Raw genomic sequence first — 23,936 nt, 5'->3', positions numbered from 1 at the left:
TGCTTGGTGCTCTCACAGCATTGGAGGGAGAGGCTGCTGATGCTCTCACAGCACTGGAGGGAGAGGCCACTGAAGCAGAGGTCTCTGGGGAATACTCAGTGTAGGAAAAGAGTTCCCTTTCTCGCTGGTAGCCATTTTTGGATTGGATGATGTAGGACGAAGGTGGCAGAGGAAATGGCTCACTCATGCTCTGTGGCAGCTCTCCATCAGAACCCCAGACATTCAGGTCAGAAGGAGCAGATGGCATCCAGTTGCTTGGTTCATTGTAACCATGAGCTCCCTCTGCAGGCTGCGCATCCCAAAAAAAACCTACAGTGTATGGAACAGGCCCACCAAAGCTTGGAGTGTTGCTGTAAGGGACGGGTCCATCACCAAAGCTCGAGCTCAGGGCACCGCTGTAAGGAAGAGGGACCTCACTCGAGCCGAAGCTTGGAGCACCGCTGTAAGGAAGGGGGACCTCACTCGAGCCGAAGCTTGGAGCACCGCTGTAGGGAAGGGGGACCTCACTCGAGCCAAAGCTTGGAGCACCGCTGTAGGGAAGGGGGACCTCACTCGAGCCGAAGCTTGGAGCACTGCTGTAAGGAAGGGGGACCTCACTCGAGCCGAAGCTTGGAGCACCGCTGTAGGGAAGGGGGACCTCACTCGAGCCGAAGCTTGGAGCACCGCTGTAAGGGACGGGTCCGTCACCAAACCTCGAGCTCGGAGTGTTGCTGTAAGGAAGGGCTACGTCTCCCAAGTTAAAGGTTGTAGCTGCGCTCCCAGCAGCTCCAGCAGGGTACGCAAAGCCAGAAGGAGGGAGAGATGGAGGAGCCTGGTGGACTGATCCCACATTTGAGCTTCCACTGGTGCTAGCAACATTCTGAGGCTGCACATTGAAGCCAGACGTCTCCACCCCAGTGCCGGCAGGTGGCTGAGGGCCAACGTACCCTGCACTCTGAGAAGGGACTTCAGGAGCCTTGGAGCCAGACTCATAAGTCACAATGAACCTGTTGGGCTCATATGTTGCTGATGAGCCTGCAGCCACACTGGGAGCTCCCAGACCAGATGGGGACTGGTTTCCAGTGGAAGAGCTGGGCTGTTGGGGGACTGCCTCAGGCTGCAGGGATACCAGGGGACCACGTGAGCCTTCAGGTTGAAGGTTTGATCCAGGAGCAGGTCCACTGCTGGACCCCCATGGAGCTGCGTAGGGATATCTGTAGTCTAGACAGAATTCAGAGTGAAAGATTAAGTTACAGCACAGACACATTAAAGTGGTCATGTGTTTTATACTAACTGTTGAAGCTGGATTTAATGAATGAGTGCAGCAGACAGAAAAGGAAACTGACAACATTCTGCTGAGCGTTTGATTTTTTTAGTTTTAGAGTGACTTAAATGTTCAGTTGTCTTACTTGGAGTCTCGGTTAAAGAGCGGCTGCACGATTAAGAACGTAGACAGGTAACTCACCTCCTTTTGCAGGAAAACAAGCAGCACCGCTAAACAGCAGACAGATCCAAGAAATCCTGCAAGACAGTTACAGCAAAAACAAGTTATTTCTCCCTGAAGGGTAAAGTGAGTAAGAACTTCAACAATTTTTGACTATATTGTCCCTGAAGCCAAAATAAAACCCATTCAACTCACCTTAAAGAGAGTCCAAGCTCCATGTTTGACACCAAAAAGCAGCAGCTTCAACTACAACAGCTTATCTTCAGCAGCCTGGTGGAGGTTTGCAGATAGAAGCTTTGCGCTGTGAACTGCATGTGGCTCCTCGGCTCTTATATTGTGCTCTACATGCTGCCTGCTCTAATTAAACTCATTAACAACACCTGGGGCCCAATCAGTCCCCACAGAGCCTGTTTCCATGTGGTGGAGGAGAGGACTTGGATTGTCATATTTCATCATATAATCATGATCTAAATAATCAGATAAATGCAATGGTGTAAACTGTACTACTTGCTAACTTTAACTCAAAATATAAGGCATAAAATTCACAATTCACAACTTATTTCTGCTGCCCCCAAGTGGACAAAAACATCATTTATTGCAGGTGTGACAAAATAAAACTGGTATTTTTGCTGTTTTTCCTCAAATGTCAGCAGATGTTACTTGATTTTCAAATGGTAGGCATCATAAAACCTGTGGTGGCGCTGGGTGCTTCAGTCATGTGACCTTTTTATCTTCCAGGCCTGAACAGCCACTGGAGCGTCTGCTGTGGTGTTAATCACCTGTGAAGATGTTGTGTTAAAATAGACACGTGGAGACAAACACTGTGAAAACCTCCATTTGCACTCGGTTGAATCTTCTGCAGTCTCTCTGAATGCAGCAGTAACAGCCACGCCGCCTCTCGCTGTTTGAAGCTTTTGTTCCGCTCGTCGAAGCGTGGCTGCAGCCGCACGGCAGCGGGGTCAGAGGTCACGGAGCAAATCAGACCACAAACACACCCGGCCTCAAGAGCTGCTTCCAGCACACACTCCACTTTCATCTGTGGGAGAAGAAGGCCGGGATTGTGTTGGAGCCTCTTTTCATTCGCTCTCTGAAGTCACTTCAGCACAATCCGTTCAAACACAGGCTTTTAAATGACGCTTCAGTCGCCGTCAGTCACAGACAGAAAGACACTGAACATAAACAGCATTCATCCTCTTGGGGATGTTCCAGCTGTATAAATTTTACCACACTGATGGAGGATAAAGAATTATAAACCCCTGAACAAAGGCAAGAAACCAGTCGGCAGTCTTATAGGTCTGATGAATTTATATCACAATACACAGAAATATTTAAAAGACTGGCTTCAGGCCTCTTTACATTGTATGATTTTAAGCTGTCTCAGACGCAGACTGACAATTGTAAGCGAGAGACGAGCCATCATCTCATCGTATTTTCATACCAATTTTCACAATTAAATTTTGTACTTTAACTCCATTACATTTATCTGGCAGCTATAGCTGCAATGTATGACAATCCAAGTCCTCTCCTCCACCACATGGAAACAGGCTCTGTGGGGACTGATTGGGCCCCAGGTGTTGTTAATGAGTTTAATTAGAGCAGGCAGCATGTAGAGCACAATATAAGAGCCGAGGAGCCACATGCAGTTCACAGCGCAAAGCTTCTATCTGCAAACCTCCACCAGGCTGCTGAAGATAAGCTGTTGTAGTTGAAGCTGCTGCTTTTTGGTGTCAAACATGGAGCTTGGACTCTCTTTAAGGTGAGTTGAATGGGTTTTATTTTGGCTTCAGGGACAATATAGTCAAAAATTGTTGAAGTTCTTACTCACTTTACCCTTCAGGGAGAAATAACTTGTTTTTGCTGTAACTGTCTTGCAGGATTTCTTGGATCTGTCTGCTGTTTAGCGGTGCTGCTTGTTTTCCTGCAAAAGGAGGTGAGTTACCTGTCTACGTTCTTAATCGTGCAGCCGCTCTTTAACCGAGACTCCAAGTAAGACAACTGAACATTTAAGTCACTCTAAAACTAAAAAAATCAAACGCTCAGCAGAATGTTGTCAGTTTCCTTTTCTGTCTGCTGCACTCATTCATTAAATCCAGCTTCAACAGTTAGTATAAAACACATGACCACTTTAATGTGTCTGTGCTGTAACTTAATCTTTCACTCTGAATTCTGTCTAGACTACAGATATCCCTACGCAGCTCCATGGGGGTCCAGCAGTGGACCTGCTCCTGGATCAAACCTTCAACCTGAAGGCTCACGTGGTCCCCTGGTATCCCTGCAGGCTGAGGCAGTCCCCCAACAGCCCAGCTCTTCCACTGGAAACCAGTCCCCATCCGGTCTGGGAGCTCCCAGTGTGGCTGCAGGCTCATCAGCAACATATGAGCCCAACAGGTTCATTGTGACTTATGAGTCTGGCTCCAAGGCTCCTGAAGTCCCTTCTCAGAGTGCAGGGTACGTTGGCCCTCAGCCACCTGCCGGCACTGGGGTGGAGACGTCTGGCTTCAATGTGCAGCCTCAGAATGTTGCTAGCACCAGTGGAAGCTCAAATGTGGGATCAGTCCACCAGGCTCCTCCATCTCTCCCTCCTTCTGGCTTTGCGTACCCTGCTGGAGCTGCTGGGAGCGCAGCTACAACCTTTAACTTGGGAGACGTAGCCCTTCCTTACAGCAACACTCCGAGCTCGAGGTTTGGTGACGGACCCGTCCCTTACAGCGGTGCTCCAAGCTTCGGCTCGAGTGAGGTCCCCCTTCCCTACAGTGGTGCTCCAAGCTTCGGCTCGAGTGAGGTCCCCCTTCCCTACAGCGGTGCTCCAAGCTTCGGCTCAAGTGAGGTCCCCCTTCCTTACAGCGGTGCTCCAAGCTTCGGCTCAAGTGAGGTCCCCCTTCCTTACAGCGGTGCCCTGAGCTCGAGCTTTGGTGATGGACCCGTCCCTTACAGCAACACTCCAAGCTTTGGTGGGCCTGTTCCATCTTTTTGGGATGCGCAGCCTGCAGGGGGAGCTCATGGTTACAATGAACCAAGCAACTGGATGCCATCTGCTCCTTCTGACCTGAATGTCTGGGGTTCTGATGGAGAGCTGCCACAGAGCGTGAGTGAGCCATTTCCTCTGCCACCTTCGTCCTACATCATCCAATCCAAAAATGGCTACCAGAGAGAAAGGGAACTCTTTTCCTACACTGAGTATTCCCCAGAGACCTCTGCTTCAGTGGCCTCTCCCTCCAGTGCTGTGAGAGCATCAGCAGCCTCTCCCTCCAATGCTGTGAGAGCACCAAGCAGGCCTGCCCCAATGACTGTGGCCAGAGGAGGACAGAAGGTTTAATGAGGTAAGTGAACTCAAGTCAAAGCTGCTGTTTAATGTGGTTTCATCATGACTGTTCATAACTGTTGTCCTTGTCTTGCAGAGTCCACCTGGTGACTGAGCTTCAGCCTATGTGGAACTGTTCACATGTACCATGTTTAAGAATTAATAAAACAAATTTGAACATGATCTTGTTGGTGGGTTTTGTCCTTGCTGAAGTAGATACTGCAATCTTCGAATCAAGGCTTTTGTTCGATTTCACTTTCCAGAGTGAAGCTGTGTTTAAATTATTAAAGCAGGACTGAGTTGCCCTGCACTGATCTGACTCTTCCAGTTTCTGCAGACTTTACACACAACCAACCACTTTAAATCCCAACTCATGCTGCTGCAGACTAGCTGCACATCACACTGGTAGTAACTGGTATTCTGTTGGGGTTTACCTCCCCTCAGTTGTATGCAATGCAGCCTTTTTACAATGTTTCAGTGGTTCATGTTCATCTTGATCTGCAGCATGAAGCAGATGCTGCTGTCAATGTTAAGACTCCTAAGTCTAAAGGGCAGCATTGGATAAACAGATCACTTCCTTCTCATACTGTTAAACACACACCACTCCTGGCTGCAGATAGTGTTGTGTTCATGTGCTGCTCTCCAACATCCAGATTTCCTTAATTGGGGTTTACTTTTCTTTAACCAAACTCAGAATATCCAGGTTAACTGACAGGAAAAATGGTAAAGAGACATCAGTTGAACATTCATTCAGGTGATTTTGAAGAAAAGCAGCTGTTTCCAAAAGACAAACTAGGAGCTGCCAGTATGATGTGATGCTGGCATGTGTCCAAACAATCTGTTCTGCTGTCAGTCTGACTGACAGGCCAGCTGCAGCCAGCAAGATATCATCTGACATCCAACTCAAACCTGACAGAAGAAGCTGTCTGCTCGTGTGGACGGGACTGAGGATTACAGCTGACTGCAGTAACACTGTGAGTAAAGCTCAGTAAAAAGTTGTGAATGTTTTAACAGCAGTAAAAACACAATATAAAAAAGTGTCCTAAGATTAAAGCAAAGTAGTATTTACCGAGCATGGCTGGATGGGCCATAGGTTTTACTCCTGGAGTTTGTCAGTGAAATCAGCGTTTGAAGGAGCGTTTGTTGGTTTTGAAGCAGGAATCTGAAGCAAAGCTCTTAAACTGTGACAGGATGGATTCTGCTTCCTTTAACTGTTACATAAATCAGACTTTTTTGTTCAGTACCTGTGATGCTGCCGCAGACCTTGATCACTTTTGTCAGCACATTTTTCTGTTTAACAAGCAACAGATAAAAGAGGAAGAGGCTCAATAAGTTTATCAGTAACATGATATCACCTGAGCAGCTGCACGACTTCTTCATCCTGACCATTAATATAATTAACCACTGGGTTAGGCTGAGGAAAAGGTCACGTTTTCACTTAAAATACTTTAAAACTCAGCTTATATACACGTATCAGTACTGCATCGCTTTTAATATGATATGTGCGAAACTTACAAATCTAACGTATGCAGAAACCTTCAATGCCAACATTTTATTCTGCCGACTGTGGTCTGTCTCAACTTTCAGATAAATCAAAAATGTCCAAAATCCAGTCAGCCTGAGCTGTAATTTAAGTTTAAAAGAACTACTTTAGACTAAGGAAAGCTTAGATTCAAACAAATAGAGAGAAACAGACAGAATCATTAAGAAGTCATTTATTTCTTCCCATTTGTCTGCTGCTGCGCAGAAACATCATCAAGCCTCCAAACAGCAGCGTTTTCCTGACACTGCAGATGTAAGACTACACACTGAAGAAGACCAGAGCACCTGAACAGGTGCAACTCATTTACCTTCACTGTGTTTCATACCAGAACCTCGTTAAAACATTATTCATGGCCACACGCAGCTCAGATTCATCTGGAACTTTGGAGAAACGAAGCAAAGTGATTAGTTGTTTTACTGTCTTCATACCTCAAAGCTTCATCTGGGCCAGAAGCAGCAAATAAAACCATGATTCAACATTTAAAGATCTGTTCAGTTATGTTGAATGACACTTGTTTTGTTCCTTTATCTGAAATGAGTGCAACAGAAACACGTCGAGTAGCTTCAGGTCTTAGATAACCAAATTCTACGAATAGTTCTTTTTTTAGTCACATCTTATATATATTAAAGAAAGAAGTGGGTATGCAGGCACAGTCTCAAATTTCCTGCATTTTTCTTGAAAACATTTAGAAAGTTCGGTATTTCACTCTTTTTTTTTTTTTTTACAAGATGCAAATAGTTGCATTCCCTCCAAACATCATGCCTTCATGTTTTTTAGTGAACCAGCACCTGTTTTCACTTCATGGTTGAATGATTTTCCTGTAAATGACCATTTTAAACATGTGAAACGCAGAGTGTGAGGATTTTGTTTCCAAAATGCCAAAAATCCTGACATCAGGTTTATTTTCATTTATCTCAGAGAGGATAAATATTAACAGTTTTTGAACCGAGGACCTTAAATCAGCTAAATAGCACCAGTTTGTTCTATCAATCAGTTTGTGGAGTCGGTGAGATGTTTACTGTCCCAGTTCGGATTCAAACCCTCCACATTCAGCTGCTGGTTTCCACCCAGTCGGCACCACAACAGACTAAACGAGAACAGTCAGACAGCACCACAGTACCATGCATTAGGGCACGAAACGCCCCCGTTAGTGCCCGTTAACGTCACATTACAGACGACAGGAGAAGAACTCACAACAGCAGAACAGCCAGAGCAAATTTACACACACGACATTCATTTTTTAGGTTTTCCTCCTCAGTTCTTGTTTTACAGTCCGACTCCAAGAAAACCAAAGTGTTTGAAATCAGGTTTGTGTTTGACTTCCTGCTTTGACACTGCACAGTTACCGTGCTTCACCCACACTGCAGTGAAAGGAAAAGTTCGAGATGTGCACAGAATTACAGTTCAGTCTATCAGGATATTCTGAGCGCTTTGTGAATCTATACAAGCTCTGTACAGTAACACTTACTGTATTGACTGATCTGCCACCAAATTAGCGACCACCTGCAGGTCCAAAGACTACCATAACAACTGTCTGAATTTAGCAAAGACGTCAGTGAGATAGCATCGTATTGTTCAGACCAATCAGTCGTTTGTCAAAGAAATGTGTTGATTTTGTAACCTGACTTAAAACAAGCAGCGCTAACCGACTGATTTGGATCACTGAACAGGATGCAGTTTGGGGGTCTGAAACCAGTCTGGGCCCAGTGGGTGCAGCATGGACTCCTCTGCAGTGGAAAAAACATGTTTTGGGGTTTAAGCTGTTGATTAACAAATTCATCGCCAAAACCCAATCAGAGACGGCTTTTTCAGAAGAGATTCAGATTCAGAAAACATGAACTGAGAGGGAAAACCAGCTCTTCAGGCTGCCGCAAACCCCCCAGGAAAGACGCATTTTTTTCACATTATAAACGTTACTAAACATGCTTGTACAAAAAATAAGTATACACAACATCTTCATAGAATACAATGAGTACTTCACCTCGTTAGGATGTTGCCAGGCAACACATAGAGCTGTTTTTGGAAATGTTTGTCAGAAATGATGAGTCATTTTCAGAAACATCAGTGTGTCCCGTGCTGAGCGGCGAGCGTTAGCGCTCTCTTTTTGAAAACGGTGTTTCTAACTGCAGCTTTGTGTTTTCCTTTAGTTCATACATGATGTCACCTCCAGGTACTGAGGCAACCAATGGCAGTCCAGCATGTCCAGAGGTGGGTAGCACAGGTGTGTTTCTGACTAGGTGGGATTTAATTCAAGCTGTCGACCGAAGCTTTGGCGACGCTCTTCTCTGTGACACCGATGTGATGAAAGTGAACCATCCTTTCTAGGAGCGCGTCTACCCTGAATCACTGGACGGTACGGTTTTAGCGACAAAGGACAAAATCAACAGTCACATCACATCATGATACAACCCATGGTTAATAAAGTGCATGAAACAAACGATAGAAAAAACAGCAAAAAACAGGCATCTGATAAAAACCTACATGTTTTATACATTGTATAAATAAAGTTTTTCTTTGTGCATGCGGTTAGTAATACGAAGGCTCACTGATGGGATAAGATGAGCACTCTTCGTCTGCATCTCTCCAGCTTCTCCTCCTACCCTTCATCTTCCTCCTCATCCATCTGCAGACTCGTCAGGCTTCATGATCTGGTAAGTGATCAGGTACTCTGGATAGGCCTGTGGGCAGCGGAGAGGCGTTCACTGACACCCAGTAACGACAGACACTCAGACCCAGAACTGCTGACGTTGTGTAAAGGACAGTCCACAAACATGAAAAGATTAAACAGCAAAGTAGTAAAAAAAATAACTACTTGGTACTTTGAACAGACTAATAGTTTTGTTGGTGTTTCACTGCTGAGATGTTTCATGGTGAGATGTTTTAGCTGCGCTTGTCGTGAGGATTGTGAGTCGGTCTGTTGGCTGATATACCGCTTTGGTACAGCCTGAAATACCTCTGTTGAAAAGCTTCATGCTAAGCTAACCTGCTGCCGTCTGTAGCTTCGTATTCACAGACAGCTTCAAAAATAAAATTGTGTTTTTGTTCTGCTGCATCAACATCCCTGCTCTGTAAATCACTTGTTCTGTACTTTTGCATGAATTCAGTAGAAACACTGTCTACGTCGATGGAGAGCTCATTTTTATACAGACAAAGAACTCTTGCACAAAGCCTTAACAGTCAAACTGAGCAGCACAACACAAGAGCCACAGACGATCCCGTCATCTGGGCTGACAGTGATATGATAACCAGATTCCTGCCAAATCAGACTTTTTAACCTGCAGAATCACTTTCAGGGTTTAAACGACTGAAAGACAGGAAATGTGATAATATGGCACGGTTCAGTGCAGCTCTGCTATCGTGCTCCCAGCTCCTAATCTCTTCAGTCCTGCTGCTCTTCAGCTATCTGCTCTAAAGCCAGCCAACACAAGTAATTTCACACACAAATAGCATAGCTGATTGCTCGAGTGGACATCTGTTCATGCTGGATTGTGAAGTGCCACTTAAGAACAGCTATCGGTTTTGGCAGACGGCATCACATGTCCAATCATCTGAGCACAAGCTGCACTCTACTCGTGTACAATGACTGCCGTCCTGCTCTTTTAAACCGGAGAGCGCTCTGCCCTTCAAAGAAAACTGAAGCTAACCTGACAGCACTGCAGGAGCCAGAGGTCCAAGCTAAGCCTCAGACCGCCTGTCAACACAGATGATAGCACAACGCTTCCTATGTATGGTATCACTTTAAAACAAATCCAGTTCAATTCAATTGTTGCTTCCACTTTGCTGATCTTTCAATCGCAGGTCAACTGTGCTTTGGTCATTAAAGGAGCAAAGATTCAAAGTTTTCCTCTTTTCCAGAATCACCACATTTACATTTTTTGTTTGGTTTGTAGAGAAAATTGTGTGACAGAAACAACTGATTGATGAATCAGCAGCGTTGTTAAGAAGTGAAAGGTATCTGAGAGAAAAGAAAGAAAGGTGAGGAGAGAGGAGGAAGGACAGCATTGTCATAAAGAAGAAAATTCTGTTGATATGCATCGATTCTAGACGTTTTCGATCAGAGGCGTGCCGACCTGCTCTCCTCTGTAGATGACGTACTCGGCCAGCGCGAGGCCGTTGACACTCGGTCTGCCAGTGACAGAGTGGTGGCCCGGCGGAGAGTGAGCCATCTTCATGGCACTGAACTGCAGGAAGGACTTCCCTAGAGTCACCCTGCAGAACAACAGGTGCCTGCGAGGAACAAAAAACCCACAAAAAGTCAAGCGGTGGCATGAAGAACAGGGGGAGGTTCACTGAACGGTCACTTTATGGTCTGCGTAGGTAACTTGTTTAGTACCGGTGGCAGACGTAGCAGGAGCGGTCTTTGTGCAGCGGGCAGCCCGTTCCTCCTCCGATCCCGTAAACGTACTGGTTGCTCTTCGACGAGTTCTCGGCGAAGTAGATCCCAGCGCCAAACATCCCGCCGATGTAGGCGTGACGCTCGTCAAAACCTTTATGGATGATGGCGTTGACGAACGGAGAGCCTGCGAGGGAAACAGTCGCAGTAAGATCAATACAAACACTAATATTACTATTACCATCACAACTGTTACAGCTACTGTTATGGCTTCTTCTACTGAATGTCCATAAGAGCATGTGTTAACTGTCCACTTCAGCTGTGACTACGACTACTTCTGCAACCACTTCAAGCAGTACAATTACAACAATCACTACTGCTGCTACTCTCTCATAATACTGTCAATATTCTGACCGTGGAAGAGCATGCGTTCGTTGGAGTGGTTGTGGTTTTCCTCTGAAACTTCCTTCCTGCGGTGGGTGTACCTCTCCCACAGCTTCTTGTTGCAGACCTTCTGGATCTGAAACACAAGAGGTCAGACAGAGGTCAACAAAAGGTCTGACAGAGGTCAACAAAAGGCCAGACAGAGGCCAACAAAAGGTCAGACAGAGGCCAAGAGGTCAGACGGAGGTTGTCAGTACAGTTTGAATCAAACAGCATGTGTTACCTTAACCAGCGCATATCTGCTGAAAACTCCTCCAGCATGGCCGCCGTCTCGGTGCTCTCTGATGGTACTTTGCATCTGATCAACACACACAAGGTTTTCATCGGTTAAATCTGAAGGTCATGTGACAAACCGCAAGAAGAAAAAAGCAGGACCACCACTCAAACTCTGGCTATAAAAATGCCCTCTTCCAGTATAAGAAATAGTTAATATTGTCTTCATCATTCATTCATTAATCACCATCATAGCACTGACCCTACTTCAGAGCTACAGTCTGGAGTGACACTGAAACTAACCAATCACGTTCTACCACTAACATAGTGATGACTTTGGCCAGCTGGAAGTTCTGAGGTCTAACAACAGAGGCTGCAACACCTGGACGAAGGTGGACATTTGCAATCAAACAACAAACAAAAGATTTGAGCAAAAAGAAGGAGATTTCACCAGCTGGTCATCAAATAAACTAGAGAGTCAGTTTCAATCTGTTGAACACAACTGCAGATATTTGAAGGATGCAAACAGTACAACCAAATCTCTACCAGCTGATGAATCTCTGTCATAACACTTAAACATCCTCACGCTACTAGCCTGAATTCAAACAACACCGCATCAACATGACACACAAAAATCCTGTTTTTAGTATAAAACAGTATTCTTCATCTTTTCATTCTTCTTCTTCTTCTTCTTCTTCTTCTTCTTCTTCTTCTTCTTCTTCTTCTTATTATTATTATTATTATTGTTATTATTATTGTTATTATTATCATCATTATCTGTGGGAATACTAAACATGAGCCTGTACCTCCTCCTCCACTGACTGGAACTCTTTGTCATCGGCTGAGAGGTCGATCAAGATCGTTCCGCTGTTGGCTGTATTCAATGTCAGATAAGGGTTGAGACCTGGCACGCACACACACACACACACACACACACACACACACACATATGCATACACATGCACATGTAGAGAGAGAGAGAGATCAAGACTACACCACATATTGCTTTACAGATCTTTTCTGCCATTTGATGCAAAAAAATGGCATGATTACTGTGTACTGTGTGTGTGTGTGTGTGTGTGTGTGTGTGTGTGTGTGTGTGTGTGTGTGTGTGTGTTGAAGAGTGTGTCTTTCTCTGTGTGTGTCCTCACTCTGCGGCCCGCTGATGAGCCTCTCCACTCCTTTGATGATCTTGTGTCTGTGTCCGTAGGCGTTGATGCCGATCTCCTTCAGCTCGCGGTGACCCATCTCCACCAGCACATCCAGAGTGATCTGCACACACACACACACACACACACACACACACACACACACACACACACACACACACACACACACACACACACACACACACACGCACGTTGACCATAAAATGTGCTCACAGCTTGCTCTGCTGTCCCCAAGTGGCTGCTGTGACATCAGTGAATCAGAGGCCTGTTGCACCAACATTAGATCATTTCCTCCTGCTCATTTCGACATTTCACACGTGACGTCTGTGAAATGAGCTTCTTCATAAATGTAAAATGACTGCATATACGGTGACTGACGAGACCACAAACTGCAGGAACAGGAAACGTGTGGACGGCATGTTTCAGCTGCGGTGAACTGATGGTCTCACCTGCTCTCTGTCAAAGATCTCCAGAAGCTGTTCCAGTCCGAGGTTCTTCAGGAACTGAGAGATGCTGAGATCAACAGCTACACACACAGAATACAGAATTATAATGTGTATAATAGAGATCAAACGTTATGTGCTTTATCTTGTTTCACATGTGCAGAAAAAGGAGCGTTTATGGCATCGAAGCTTTTCACACGAAACATCTGAAATTGAGGCGAGCCAAGGCGCCACGTTAGCTGCTATAAGTGCTGCATTTGGGTAACGTAGGCGGCAGTTTTCTGTCCATCATGAGTCCGACCACGTTATGTTATAAATCGGTAAATTCACACTTTAACAAGAGAGACGCAGATCAGACATTACATACGAACCATTCTGGTCACGTGGGTCAGTTTTCTAACTGTCTCACCTTCCTCTTTCTTCTCAGCGCCTGATGAGCCCTCAGCCACCGGCAGCAGCGCCGACATCTCAGGAAACGCAGAGGACGATGAAGAGGATGGTGGTGGTGAAGATGAGGAGTTTGAAGCCTTAGAGAGAGCAGCGGTGTTGCTGTTGGTCGTGGCTGCTGTTGTGGTGTCAGCACCAGAGGAGGGGGATGAAGAGGAGGAGGAGGAAGAAGAGGAGGAGAAGAGGGGTGGGACGACAGCGACAGGTGGAGCACCGGAGGCCGCCACGCTGATGACCTGAGGTTTATAACAGCCGGGGAGAGCAGAGGGAGGCATGGCAGCTGATAGCAAAGCCCGAACATCATCAGCCTGCAGGAGGAGGAGGAGGAAGAGGAAGAGGAAGATGAGACAAGCAGAAGAAGATAAAAGAAAGAGAGGGAGGTAGAAAGGGATGCAGAGGAGGTGGAGAAATGAGGAAGATGAAGGTAAAATAAGAAGAGAAATAGTGCTCGAAGTATTCTGGTCCCTTTAAACCAGCATGAGACGGACCGTGACCAGGTCCAGCGGCGACTGTCCCTCCTGGTTTCGGAGGGTGGGGTCTGCACCATGAGCCAATAGGAGGGCACACAGCTGCGTCCGGCCCTTCTGAGCGGCCTCGTGCAGCGGAGTGAACGCCCACTTGTCGGTGGCGTTGACGCAGGCTTCGAACTTGATGAGCAGAGCGGCTACGTCTACGTGCTGGAAGACCAAAACAAGACAAGTCCGTTTATCAGTTTATCAGTTTATCAGTTTCACTTCCAATAACAGACATTTTGAAGGACGTAGAAAGAAGAGCCCATCAAACAGTAGAGCAGCATTTGGCCTCGACGGAATAAATGTCACACATCTTAAATCCAGAAGATGGCAGTAAAGTTCAACAGCACCACAAACCCTCTGACAGTTGTTATGGAGCGCTTGAGGACTGTGGTTTGATGGGAGAACTGGTACAACTGGAATTATGCTTTTTCCTCAAACTAAGGTTTGGCTTTGGGAATGAAAACATACTCTTCTCATGCAACTGATTGCTGATTGTTTCAGGTGTTTCGTTCCTCCTGTTGAGTCACGTTTGTTTAGAAACAGATGTTGTTCTGAGACGTCTGTTCTTTAAGACACAGCTCTCTTTGTGCTGCCTCGTCTCAATGAACCTCCCACTTGTTTGTCTCTCTCTTCCCACCTGTGCAGGCAGACAGGTGAGAAAATACCTAAAATACTGTGAAAAACAAGAGAGCGAGAGGAAAACGTGATGAGCTGAGAGGGACGAAGAGAGGTGTAGAGGTGGAGGAGAGAGCGAGGGATGAATAGAGGATGGTGGGTGAGTCTCTTTTTTAATCAGCTGGTCTGACTGGATGAGAGGCCTGAAGAGCCACACACACACACACACACACACACACACACACTCCTCATCACTGGTGTGTGTTAGTGTCCACTTTTTGTCTCTTCAATCAGCAGCTCAGCAATCAGAGGACATTATGACTATATGCGTGTGTGTGTGTGTGTGTGTGTGTGTGTGTGTGTGTGTGTGTGTGTGTGTGTGTGTGATCCCCTCCTCACCCCATAGGAGGCAGCATTGTGCAGAGGAATCAGTCCTCCCTTGTCTTGAGAGTTCACCTCAGCTCCGTGCTGCAGCAGGTACTCTGCCACCTCCAGGTTATTATAGCCCGCTGTGACACACACACACACACACACACACACACACACACACACACACACACACACATCACTGAAGGTAAATGATTTCATTTCTTTCTGTACTGCTTCAAAATAAGCATTCAGTCCCAGGACGTAGTCTGGCCCTCAAACATGGTACATGAGCACACACACACTTCTTCATCTACTAGCATTACTTCCATTATGTTCAGGTTAAGGGTTAGACACACAGCCGTGATGTTTCAGGTGTGTGTGTTTCTGTACCAGCCAGGTGCAGCGGTGTAGAGTGTCTCCCCTGTGTATCTCGACAGTTGACGTTGTCTCGTGTGCAGAGTTTCTTCACCCGGGCCAGGCAGCCTTTCTTGGCGGCGTCCAGCAGGGCGGCGTCGCCCCTCAGCAGGTCCTGGATGTCCGTGTCTGTGTCCTTCACCAGATCCAGAGGGGTGTTACCGTCTCGGTTCTTCCGGGTCGGATCGGCACCGTGCTGGAAATGACACGAAACACCGACATGACGAACCCACGCAGGTCCTGGTTCACCTCCAGTCACAGGCCCACGTCAGTGTGTGTGTGTGTGTGTGTGTGTGTGTGTGTGTGTGTGTGTGTGTGTACCTGCAGCAGGAGTTTGCAGATGTCGTATTTGCCCTTGGCGGCTGCTTCATGCAGCGGCGTGAACTTCCAGAGGTCAGCCACATTGACCACGGCACCGTGAAGGACCAACAACTCGGCGACCTCGTAGTGACCGTATGAACAGGCGTTATGGAGAGGAACCAGACCTCTGAGGGAGACAGTGTTAGTGGCTCGGTGCTCCAAAGTCATTATTTCTATGTGTCGTTTTAATGATAAAATGTAGTAATTCCATTTGAATTTCCTACATAATGTGTTTCACAACCTCACAAAGCAGGAGGTAATGCTATCTGTCACAGTGAAGAAACACAGACTGGGATACATTTGTTCGCTCTCACTCAGCATAAAGAGCTCAGTCTGCCGGCCTCGTTTGCGTCCCCTCACCCTTTATCCTTGGCGTGCACATCAGCTCCGTGCTGCAGCAGGAACTGGACGACGGCCAGCCGGTTGTAGCCGGCGGCGAAGTGCAGCGGCGTCGACTGTCGACCCTCCACGTCCCTGCAGTTCACGTTGTGCATCGTGCAGAGCTTCTGCAGACGGGCCGAGGAGAGAGTGAAATGAACAAAGTGCAGTGAGTGACTGAAGCTTCTGATGTCTTTGCTTCTCTTGTTGAGTATGAAAGTCATTTTTAATTCACCTCTGAATGTTATTACACCTGAATCTTTCCCACTATGACGAGTCAAGATGTCTAAATGTCATGAAAAGGTCTTATAAAGTTACAATACAGGTCTGAGTTGAGCTAAGAGGTAAACTGGCTAACTCTGACATTATCTAAAATAAATCAATGAATTCATTAATTAAATTGCTGTAAATGTAAAACACCTTGACAGTTTCCAGGTCTCCTGTTTTGGAGGCTTCCAGCAGCTGTCGGTCGACCTCAGAGTTCCCGATCAGAACTCCTTCTGCTGAGACACACACAGACATAAAACCACAAAATACTGATCTCAGCTCAGTGAATCACATGCTGGCAACTGTCAGTCGCTGTAAAACAGGAGTGTCAAGGATAAACAGCCTGTAGCTCTAAATGCTGTTCTCTTGATGAGGCTGACAGAGCTGCTGGTTTAACCTCCCATCACACCTTGCAGGATCTCCTGCACGCTCTCGTTGCCCAGCTGTGAAGGCGAGAATCCCTGCAGCGACGTGAGCAGCGGGTCGCAGCCGGCGCTCAGCAGCAGCCTGCAGGTCTGCAGGTGACCGCAGCGAGCGGCCCGATGCAGCGCCGTCTGGCCGAGGTGATCCACTGCGTTCACCTAGAGGGAGGCGAAGGAGGTCATCTCTTCAGTTTCATGTTTTCATGCTGTTTGTCGCTCCTGAGATGGATCAGATGTTTCTACTGCATCATTTTAAGCACATCCAGGTTTTCTTAGCTAACGAACAGCCACACGCTCTGGTTGCTGACCTTGGCTTCATGTTTGACCAGCACCTCGATGACGTCGTTGTGGGCTTTTTCTGACGCCAGGTGGAGGGGGGTCATCAGGCTGAGGGGGCACAATGACATCACAACAGGCTCATTCTCATTTCTGCTTCGTTCGTCTGTAAGCTGAACTGAAGCCAACATAAACAGATCAGGCGTCTCTGGACTCACTCTTTCGTCTTGTCGTTGACGTTGGCGCCCTTCCTCAGTAGAAGTTCACATACTTGCTTCCTCTTCAGGTATGCAGAGGCAGACGCACAATGCTGCGGGACAGATACAAAAACATGCATTTTTGTTTGTTACGAGGAAGAAGATTGTTATTTGATGAGTTTTACAGTTTGCTTCAATAAGTCAACATAAATGTGAGAAAGAACGTTCATTTTGCTCGTCTTCATACAGTCTTACCAGCGCCGTCTCCTGAGTGTGGGGGTGTTTGAAGTTGATGGTCTCCAGGCTCAGATGCTTCTTCACTCGGACCACATCGGCCTCCCTGGCTGCCTGCAGCAGGCTGTGACCTCTGAACTCATCTGTCAAAGATCCAACCGAGTCAAAGACCACAACCAAAAGCATGCACAGAGCACGATGATCGACAGTGACACCTGGTCTCACAGGTAAACGTCAGACGAGAGAAATGGATTGTTAGTTCACACTCATAAAACAGGACATGGCGGTGGAGGTAACCAGGACGTACAGGCCAGCCGTTCTTTCAGCTGCAGCGTGGGAGCGAGGTCGATGGAGCTTTTATTGTGACAGTTGAGGAAGGTGGGGTCGGCTCCGTAGCTCAGCAGGAGGGAGCACACCTGAACACAAACAAACACAGGTAACAGTGAGTGTTTACAGGCTGAGAATAAGATGATACTCAGGAGCTTTTGTTCTGTGAGGTCTGCGTAAGTTAACACTGCCTCTTCCACCACGTATGTTTGAAGGTTCTGAGAGGTCCTGCTTTGGTATCGAAACTTACTTTGAAAAATATAAACATCTTTTTCCAAAACACCAAAAATCTTTTTTTAATTTAATGGAAGAAATTAAAGTTGAGCGTTAAATGTAGAAGACGACTGTCTGATAAATGTCTGCAGACATTAAAGGCTCCAGTCAGACCCTGATGACTGCGCAGAGGTCAGACTCCTGCTGAAAACAGCTCTGACGCCCCCTGCTGGTCAGACTGCAGTCCATCACTGCTGTCCTTATAATCAGCTGAGGTAAATTAATTCTAAAAATGTTGTACCTCAACTCGGTTCTTGGAAGCGGCTTCATGAAGAGGTGTGAACTGCCACAGGTCCATGGCATTGACACAGGCTCCATGCTGGACACAAGGGGACAGACGGGAGTTTAAAGTCAGGACACATCCAACCATGACTCCACCAATCAGTGATGAGCCTCTCTGAGTGCTGCAGGAACAGTTAAAGCACTTACACTTTCCTTTTAACTACACCTTCATGTGTGCATGCTTCTGTCTGCTGGTGGTGCAGAACAGAAACAGAAATCCTCCAGTAAAAGTGGCTCAAACTGTCCCTCAGTACAGCACTTAGTACATGTACTTAGTTGCATCCCACCACTGCACTCATGAGGAAAACCTGATCCAGTTTGTGTAATTTGATCTGCTCGATATCAGACTCGCTGTTTCCTGTTCACTCTCCTGCAGGCGCATCACAGCTAATGCTAATGCTAACGCAGCATATTTTTATGGAGCGGCGACAAATGAAGGAACAAATGAGCGTAAACTATGAGGTAGTTCATGTACAAAAAGACGTAGTTACAGAAATCAGAGTGCTTTAAGATTACGAGACACTCCCCAAAAACAAGTAATAAGAGTAAATTTACACATGAAGAAACAGAAAACTGACCTTCACCAGCAGCTCAGTGACCTCATAGTGACCGTACGAACAGGCGTTATGAAGAGGAACCAGATCCCTGAGACACAGTAACCACACAATACTGTTACTACTCCAATACTGCTGCTGCTACACACACTGCTGACACTGCTCATGGCTCACGGAGGTGCTATTTTTATTATTTCCAGTTAGTATCCTGTGAAGAGATGCTGCATTTGAACATCAGCCAAGAATAAAACAGCAAAGCACATTTTGTAGGAAAGTATATGAGGCTGTATTTTTCCCCTTTGACTGTTAGCAGCCTTCAGAGGCTTACAAAAATCACACACACACACACAGACACACACACACTGTCTTACCCCTTGTCCTTGGCGTGCACATCAGCGCCGTGCTGCAGTAACAGCTGGACTGTCTTGACGCGGTTGTATCCGGCTGCCAGGTGTAACGGCGTCGACTGAAACAGCCAACAAGCGACTGATTAGAGTCAGCAAACAGGAAGAAACCCCAAACTGCTCATCATGACAGCAGCCTCTGGTCACTACACCACAAACCAGCTGCTGACACTGGCCTGAAACTGGCCCAGGAGCTGTGAACCAGAGCTGATCGAAGAAGAAGACAGAATGACTGCTGACCTTTCGTCCATCGCTAGCGTGACAGTTGACGTTGAGCGGCGTCAGCAGAGCCATCAGCTTCTCCTCGTTCCCGCTCCTGTTGGGACGTCAGCATCATGTCAGAACAACCACTTCTTGGACTTTGATAATAGTGTCTCAGGCTGAACTAATGGATTAACAGACTGAACCACTCAGGCTTCAACTTAACAGAAAGGTATTAACAGACTGTACCTCGCACTTTCCAGAAGCTCGTCTTTTCTGTATTCACCTGCAAAACAGTAAAAATCAACAAAATAATAATGTTTTCATCAAGAGCATTTCAGACAGGCTGCTTTCTATCATTTCTGTGCAATCAACACATCAGGAGAAAAGAAATAACCAGACGATAAGACAAGTAATACTAGTGTTAGCGGCTAATGCTGCTCATGCTAACGCTATCTACAGAGACAAAAAGGTTTGTCCTTTTCCTGCTTTTTTCTTTAACAGTGGACATAAAGTAAACTTTATAGAAACTGTGTGAAAACAAAACCACGTGAAGCTAAAAGCTGCGGACAGGTGTGCACTTCTATCACTGTGAGGACCGGCCTTTTATCACCTGTCAGGACTGCTTTGGCGGACGGTTCAGCCAGATCCAGAGCGGTTCGACCGTCTGTGTTCCTGATGGTCGGCTCGGCGCCGTGCTGCAGCAGCACTACACACACACACACACACACACACGCACACGCACACACACACACACACACACACACACACACACACACACACACACGCACACACACACACACGCACACACACACGCACACACACACACACACACACACACACACGCACACATGCACACAAGCACACACATACATGCAAAATGCTGCTGTTTAATCTGCTTAGACATACATGAGTATCCACTGTGTAATGGATGCACAAACATCCAAAATCAATAATTTACAAACTCATGAATCAGCTTAGCAAGAAAAAGTGATTGTCTCGCATAAGGATCAAGATTCGGGTGCAGCAGCCTCTCAGTTAAATGAACTTCCGCTGAGCAGGATGGAAATATCGACAGGACTGAGCTGCCCTCATGTTTCCCGGACAGCTTTTTGTCTGTTGTACAATCAGGACTTGAGTTTTGAGGCTGTGCTGCTTCTGCATGCGTGCATGTGCATGTATGGAGGGTGTTTGTACCGATGCACACGTCAATCTTGCCCTTGATAGCTGCCTCGTGAAGTGGAGTGTAGTTCCAGTTGTCTCTGGCGTTGGCGTCCGCCCCGTGGTGAAGCAGCAGACTCACCACCTACACAAAAACCACAGGACAGGACACAGCACGGTGAGGGTCTCTGTGGGAGGAAAGACCCACTGTTTTACAGGTGGAGGCTGGAGGTGGGGTACTGTACGTCAGCATGGCCAAAGGAGCAGGCGTTGTGGAGCGATATCAGTCCCCCGTCGTCTCTGGCGTGGACGTTGGCTCTGTTCTGGAGGAGGAAGTCCACGACGTCTCTACGACCGAAGCCTGAAGAGAAAGAGAGGAATCATCGACGGGCCTGTAGTTTATTATTCATATACTGTCTGAGCGCGCAGACGTCTCTGCGTCTCGCTTTCTTCCAGCGCAATAAATTATTCAGGAAATGTACAGTAAAGCCGAGTAAACACACACATTAAAGTATTACAATCGAGATGGAGAAACACTGAAAGCATGTAAGCATGTAAATGTTTGGCTTTAGTATCACAAATGTTGTTTGAAATAAAAATAAAAACCTTGACACAATCACAGTTTTCACAGCTTTATCCAGAATCTTTGTGAAATGAATCCTCAGGTTTCAATGTGTACATTTATGACTCCTCACCTGCCTGAGGTGTGTCTCACCTGCAGCAAAGTGTAGAGGCGTGGACTTCCTCCCTGCTGTGTCCCGGCTGTTCACGTTCTTGGCTGACACCAGTTTCCGAACTCGCTCCAGGTCTCCGCTCCGACAGGCCTCGAACAGCTCCCTGCTGGCCTCGCCTGCCGCCGACCCCACGCCGAGCTCCACCACCTCTGCCAGCACGGGCCCCGGGGACACAGCCCCACCCCCGAGCCCGGACACCCCAGAACATCTCCGGCCGGATGACATGGACGGCGGCGAACGGCCTCGTCCCACTTTCAGACTGCTGGTTCTGGGGTATTTGGAGTGCGAGCAGCAGGCGGCCGAACCCCAGAACCCTGCAGCTACTGAGGCCATGCAGGAGGACGAGCTGCGGTACCCTGCAGGGAGACACGAGACGTGGACTCAAACTGAGGTCAGAGGGGATTTAATAAGATAGTAAAGATCACTAATGAGCAACACAGCCACAGTAAGATCGATCAGGCCGTCCACGGTTCATCAGCCCTCTGTCTGTCTGTCCGTCTGTCCGTCCGTCCGTCCGTCCGTCCGTCCGTCCGTCCGTCCGTCCGTCCGTCCGTCCGTCTGTCTGTCCGTCTGTCTGTCCGTCTGACTGTCCGTCTGACCGTCCGACTGTCCGTCTGACTGTCCGTCTGACTGTCTGTCTGTCCATCTGTCTGTCTGACTGTCTGTCCGTCTGTCTGGCTGTCTGTCCGTCTGTCTGTCTGTCTGTCTGTCTGACTGTCTGTCTGTCTGACTGTCTGTCTGTCTGTCTGTCTGTCCGTCTGTCTGTCTGTCTGTCTGTCTGTCTGTCTGTCTGTCTGTCTTCCAGCCAACAACCACCCAGCTCTCTCTGCCTGTTCGACCCCAGCGTGTCTCTAACTCAGCACCGCAAACCTCCAGAGGTGACAATTTTGGAAATATGCTGATTTCCTCCTGTCTTCAGTCTTTATGCTAAGCTAAGCTAATCTAAGCAGCTGCTGGCTGTAATTTACAGATATGAGAGTGACAGAAAATGATTTGACTTGAAAACAGGCTGAAATATTTTTACTGCACAGGACTCAGGTACAGACTAAAAATAAACATAATGTTAAAGTGATAAATACAATTTTTCCCTTTGAAATGCAGCAAAGTTCATGATTCAAGAATAAAGTGGCATCAAATAGAAACACTGAAATGAAGCACACTTCACACACTCCACCTCTGATATTAATTATATTCCATAGAGAAATACAATAAAGCACAATAACACGAATCTGCACAGTAAAAATGTATAAAAGCCGGGTTATGTACTAACACAGTACATGTACATATAAAAAGATTATCACAGGAGTAAGAGGTGAAAAAACATCATATGAACCAGACAGGCTCTGCAAGCTTTAAACACAATACAGCGTTACACTGTGGGAGTATTACTGTAATACAATACAACGTTACGCTGTAGGAGTATACTGTAATATTACTGGAGCATTGTGTACTAGAAACCATGTACCGTTATGGATGAAGACAAACACATCAACATCCCTGCAGTGATTCTGAAGGAGGCATTACAACAACAACAACAACAATAATAATAATAATAATAATAATAATAATAATAATAATAATAATAATAATAATAATAATAATAATAATAATAATAATAATAATAAAAAGGCCTGATGACAACAAAAGGCCCTGAGTGGACTCACTGTGGAGCACCGCACTGACTCCCTGCTGCGGTCTTCCGCGGATATTCCGGCCGTTTCTTGGCGGCCGCTGCCTTAAATCCTCCCCGGCTGGCAGGCGCTCTCTCTCCGCTCCTCCAGCATCCTCCTCCGCCGCCTCTCGGAGCGGTTTGTCGGGGAAGCTGCAGGTTTATCCCGAGATGCTAAAAGACGGATCTGATGAGCAGAGATGAGACAAACCTGCGGACGGAGGGAGGAGGACCGCCGTGCTCAACATCCACCCCACCGAGAACGAGCGCAAAGGGTGGCTTCATCTGTGGCCTGGTACTGCCCGAGCGGGTGGAGCTACAGGACTGATTATACTTTTATCAGCTTGTAAACAAGATTTTGGAGTGTTGACATATTTACAGAAAATGTCTCATTCGATCTATTTATGGTCCAAATCCCCCCAAAATGTAAATCTGCACACAGTACTGACTCTGACTCTGACTCTACTCAACATCAGAAAAACAAAAACACACAAGAAACTGATGACAATACAACTGAATTCATTTATTGATTACTTATCAGCTATTTATTAAAGTCTTGTCATTATTATCTCTGGTAGCGCGTTCATTGCGTATTCTTGCAGTTTTTAATGTAAAAGTGACTGAAGCCCCGCTCAGTCGTGCGTTTTGAAATAGAAAACGAGCGCACCTGCGGGCTCTGCAGACGACTCTTCTGTCGTGCGGCAGGTGGCGCTGTGTTCTGAGGCTGCGCAGGTGTGTGTGTGTGTGTGTGCGTGTGTGAGAGAGAGAGAGAGCAGATCTTCACACACAATAGTCAGCAACAGCAGGCAGCACTGAGGTGGACACACATGTAAGCCTTCTTCTTCTTCTTCTTCTTCTTCTTCTTCTTCTTCTTCTTCCTCTTCTTCTTCTTCTTCTTCTTCTTCTTCTTCTTCTTCCTGAGCTTTGGAGCCTCTTCCCTTTCTTTCTTTTTCATCTCCTTAGCTTTT

General features: G+C 46.7%; 2 protein-coding genes across 3 annotated transcripts; one reads left to right on the top strand and one right to left on the bottom strand.

Moving 5' to 3' along the window:
• The first annotated feature begins 3,068 nt into the window (after positions 1-3,068).
• LOC139349260 (uncharacterized) lies at positions 3,069-4,906 on the top strand. The gene is made up of 4 exons (XM_070989862.1): positions 3,069-3,179; positions 3,298-3,353; positions 3,598-4,743; positions 4,822-4,906. Exons 1-3 carry the CDS (start codon positions 3,157-3,159, stop codon positions 4,737-4,739), a joined length of 1,221 nt encoding a protein of 406 aa, XP_070845963.1. The 5' UTR covers positions 3,069-3,156; the 3' UTR covers positions 4,740-4,743; positions 4,822-4,906.
• Positions 4,907-6,424: 1,518 nt separating this feature from the next.
• On the bottom strand, positions 6,425-23,205 carry LOC139349643 (poly [ADP-ribose] polymerase tankyrase-2-like). Of its 2 annotated transcripts, none has more exons than XM_070990583.1 (30): positions 22,964-23,205; positions 21,281-21,655; positions 20,811-20,926; positions 20,602-20,710; positions 20,018-20,113; positions 19,654-19,690; positions 19,444-19,519; positions 19,171-19,265; positions 18,824-18,890; positions 18,205-18,282; positions 17,671-17,779; positions 17,385-17,506; positions 17,151-17,242; positions 16,965-17,043; positions 16,644-16,815; positions 16,388-16,470; positions 15,950-16,095; positions 15,551-15,716; positions 15,206-15,425; positions 14,846-14,955; positions 13,805-13,993; positions 13,279-13,624; positions 12,876-12,952; positions 12,409-12,529; positions 12,064-12,161; positions 11,268-11,342; positions 11,015-11,120; positions 10,601-10,787; positions 10,338-10,494; positions 6,425-8,945 (listed from the first exon to the last, which is right to left on the bottom strand). In XM_070990583.1, the coding sequence occupies exons 2-30, from the start codon at positions 21,630-21,632 to the stop codon at positions 8,883-8,885; spliced, it is 3,744 nt and encodes a 1,247-aa protein (XP_070846684.1). In that variant the 5' UTR covers positions 21,633-21,655; positions 22,964-23,205; the 3' UTR covers positions 6,425-8,882. The 2 variants fall into 2 exon arrangements, with proteins under 2 accessions (XP_070846684.1, XP_070846685.1); XM_070990584.1 differs by having other exon boundaries at positions 16,388-16,467; positions 22,964-23,089.
• Between the last annotated feature and the right edge of the window lie 731 nt (positions 23,206-23,936).

The sequence above is a fragment of the Chaetodon trifascialis genome, chromosome 21 (assembly GCF_039877785.1).
Source record: "Chaetodon trifascialis isolate fChaTrf1 chromosome 21, fChaTrf1.hap1, whole genome shotgun sequence".
Classification (NCBI taxonomy): Eukaryota; Metazoa; Chordata; class Actinopteri; order Chaetodontiformes; family Chaetodontidae; genus Chaetodon; species Chaetodon trifascialis.
Note: the sequence above shows the minus strand (reverse complement) of the source record. Positions and strands in the feature narration are given on the sequence as shown.

What these genes read in the sequence shown, in the direction of transcription:
- LOC139349260 (XM_070989862.1), top strand. Translation starts at nt 3,157, where the DNA reads ATGGAGCTTGGACTCTCTTTAAG. An exon ending in GAGCTTGGACTCTCTTTAAG is followed by an intron (nt 3,180 to 3,297) that starts GTGAGTTGAATG and finishes ACTGTCTTGCAG; the next exon opens with GATTTCTTGGATCTGTCTGC. An exon ending in TTGTTTTCCTGCAAAAGGAG is followed by an intron (nt 3,354 to 3,597) that starts GTGAGTTACCTG and finishes AATTCTGTCTAG; the next exon opens with ACTACAGATATCCCTACGCA.
- LOC139349643 (XM_070990583.1), bottom strand. Translation starts at nt 21,632, where the DNA reads ATGGCCTCAGTAGCTGCAGGGTTCTGGGGTTCGGCCGCCTGCTGCTCG. An exon ending in ACAATGCTGCCTCCTATGGG is followed by an intron (nt 13,994 to 14,845) that starts GTGAGGAGGGGA and finishes TTGGTCTTCCAG; the next exon opens with CACGTAGACGTAGCCGCTCT. An exon ending in CGAACGCATGCTCTTCCACG is followed by an intron (nt 10,788 to 11,014) that starts GTCAGAATATTG and finishes TTTCCCTCGCAG; the next exon opens with GCTCTCCGTTCGTCAACGCC.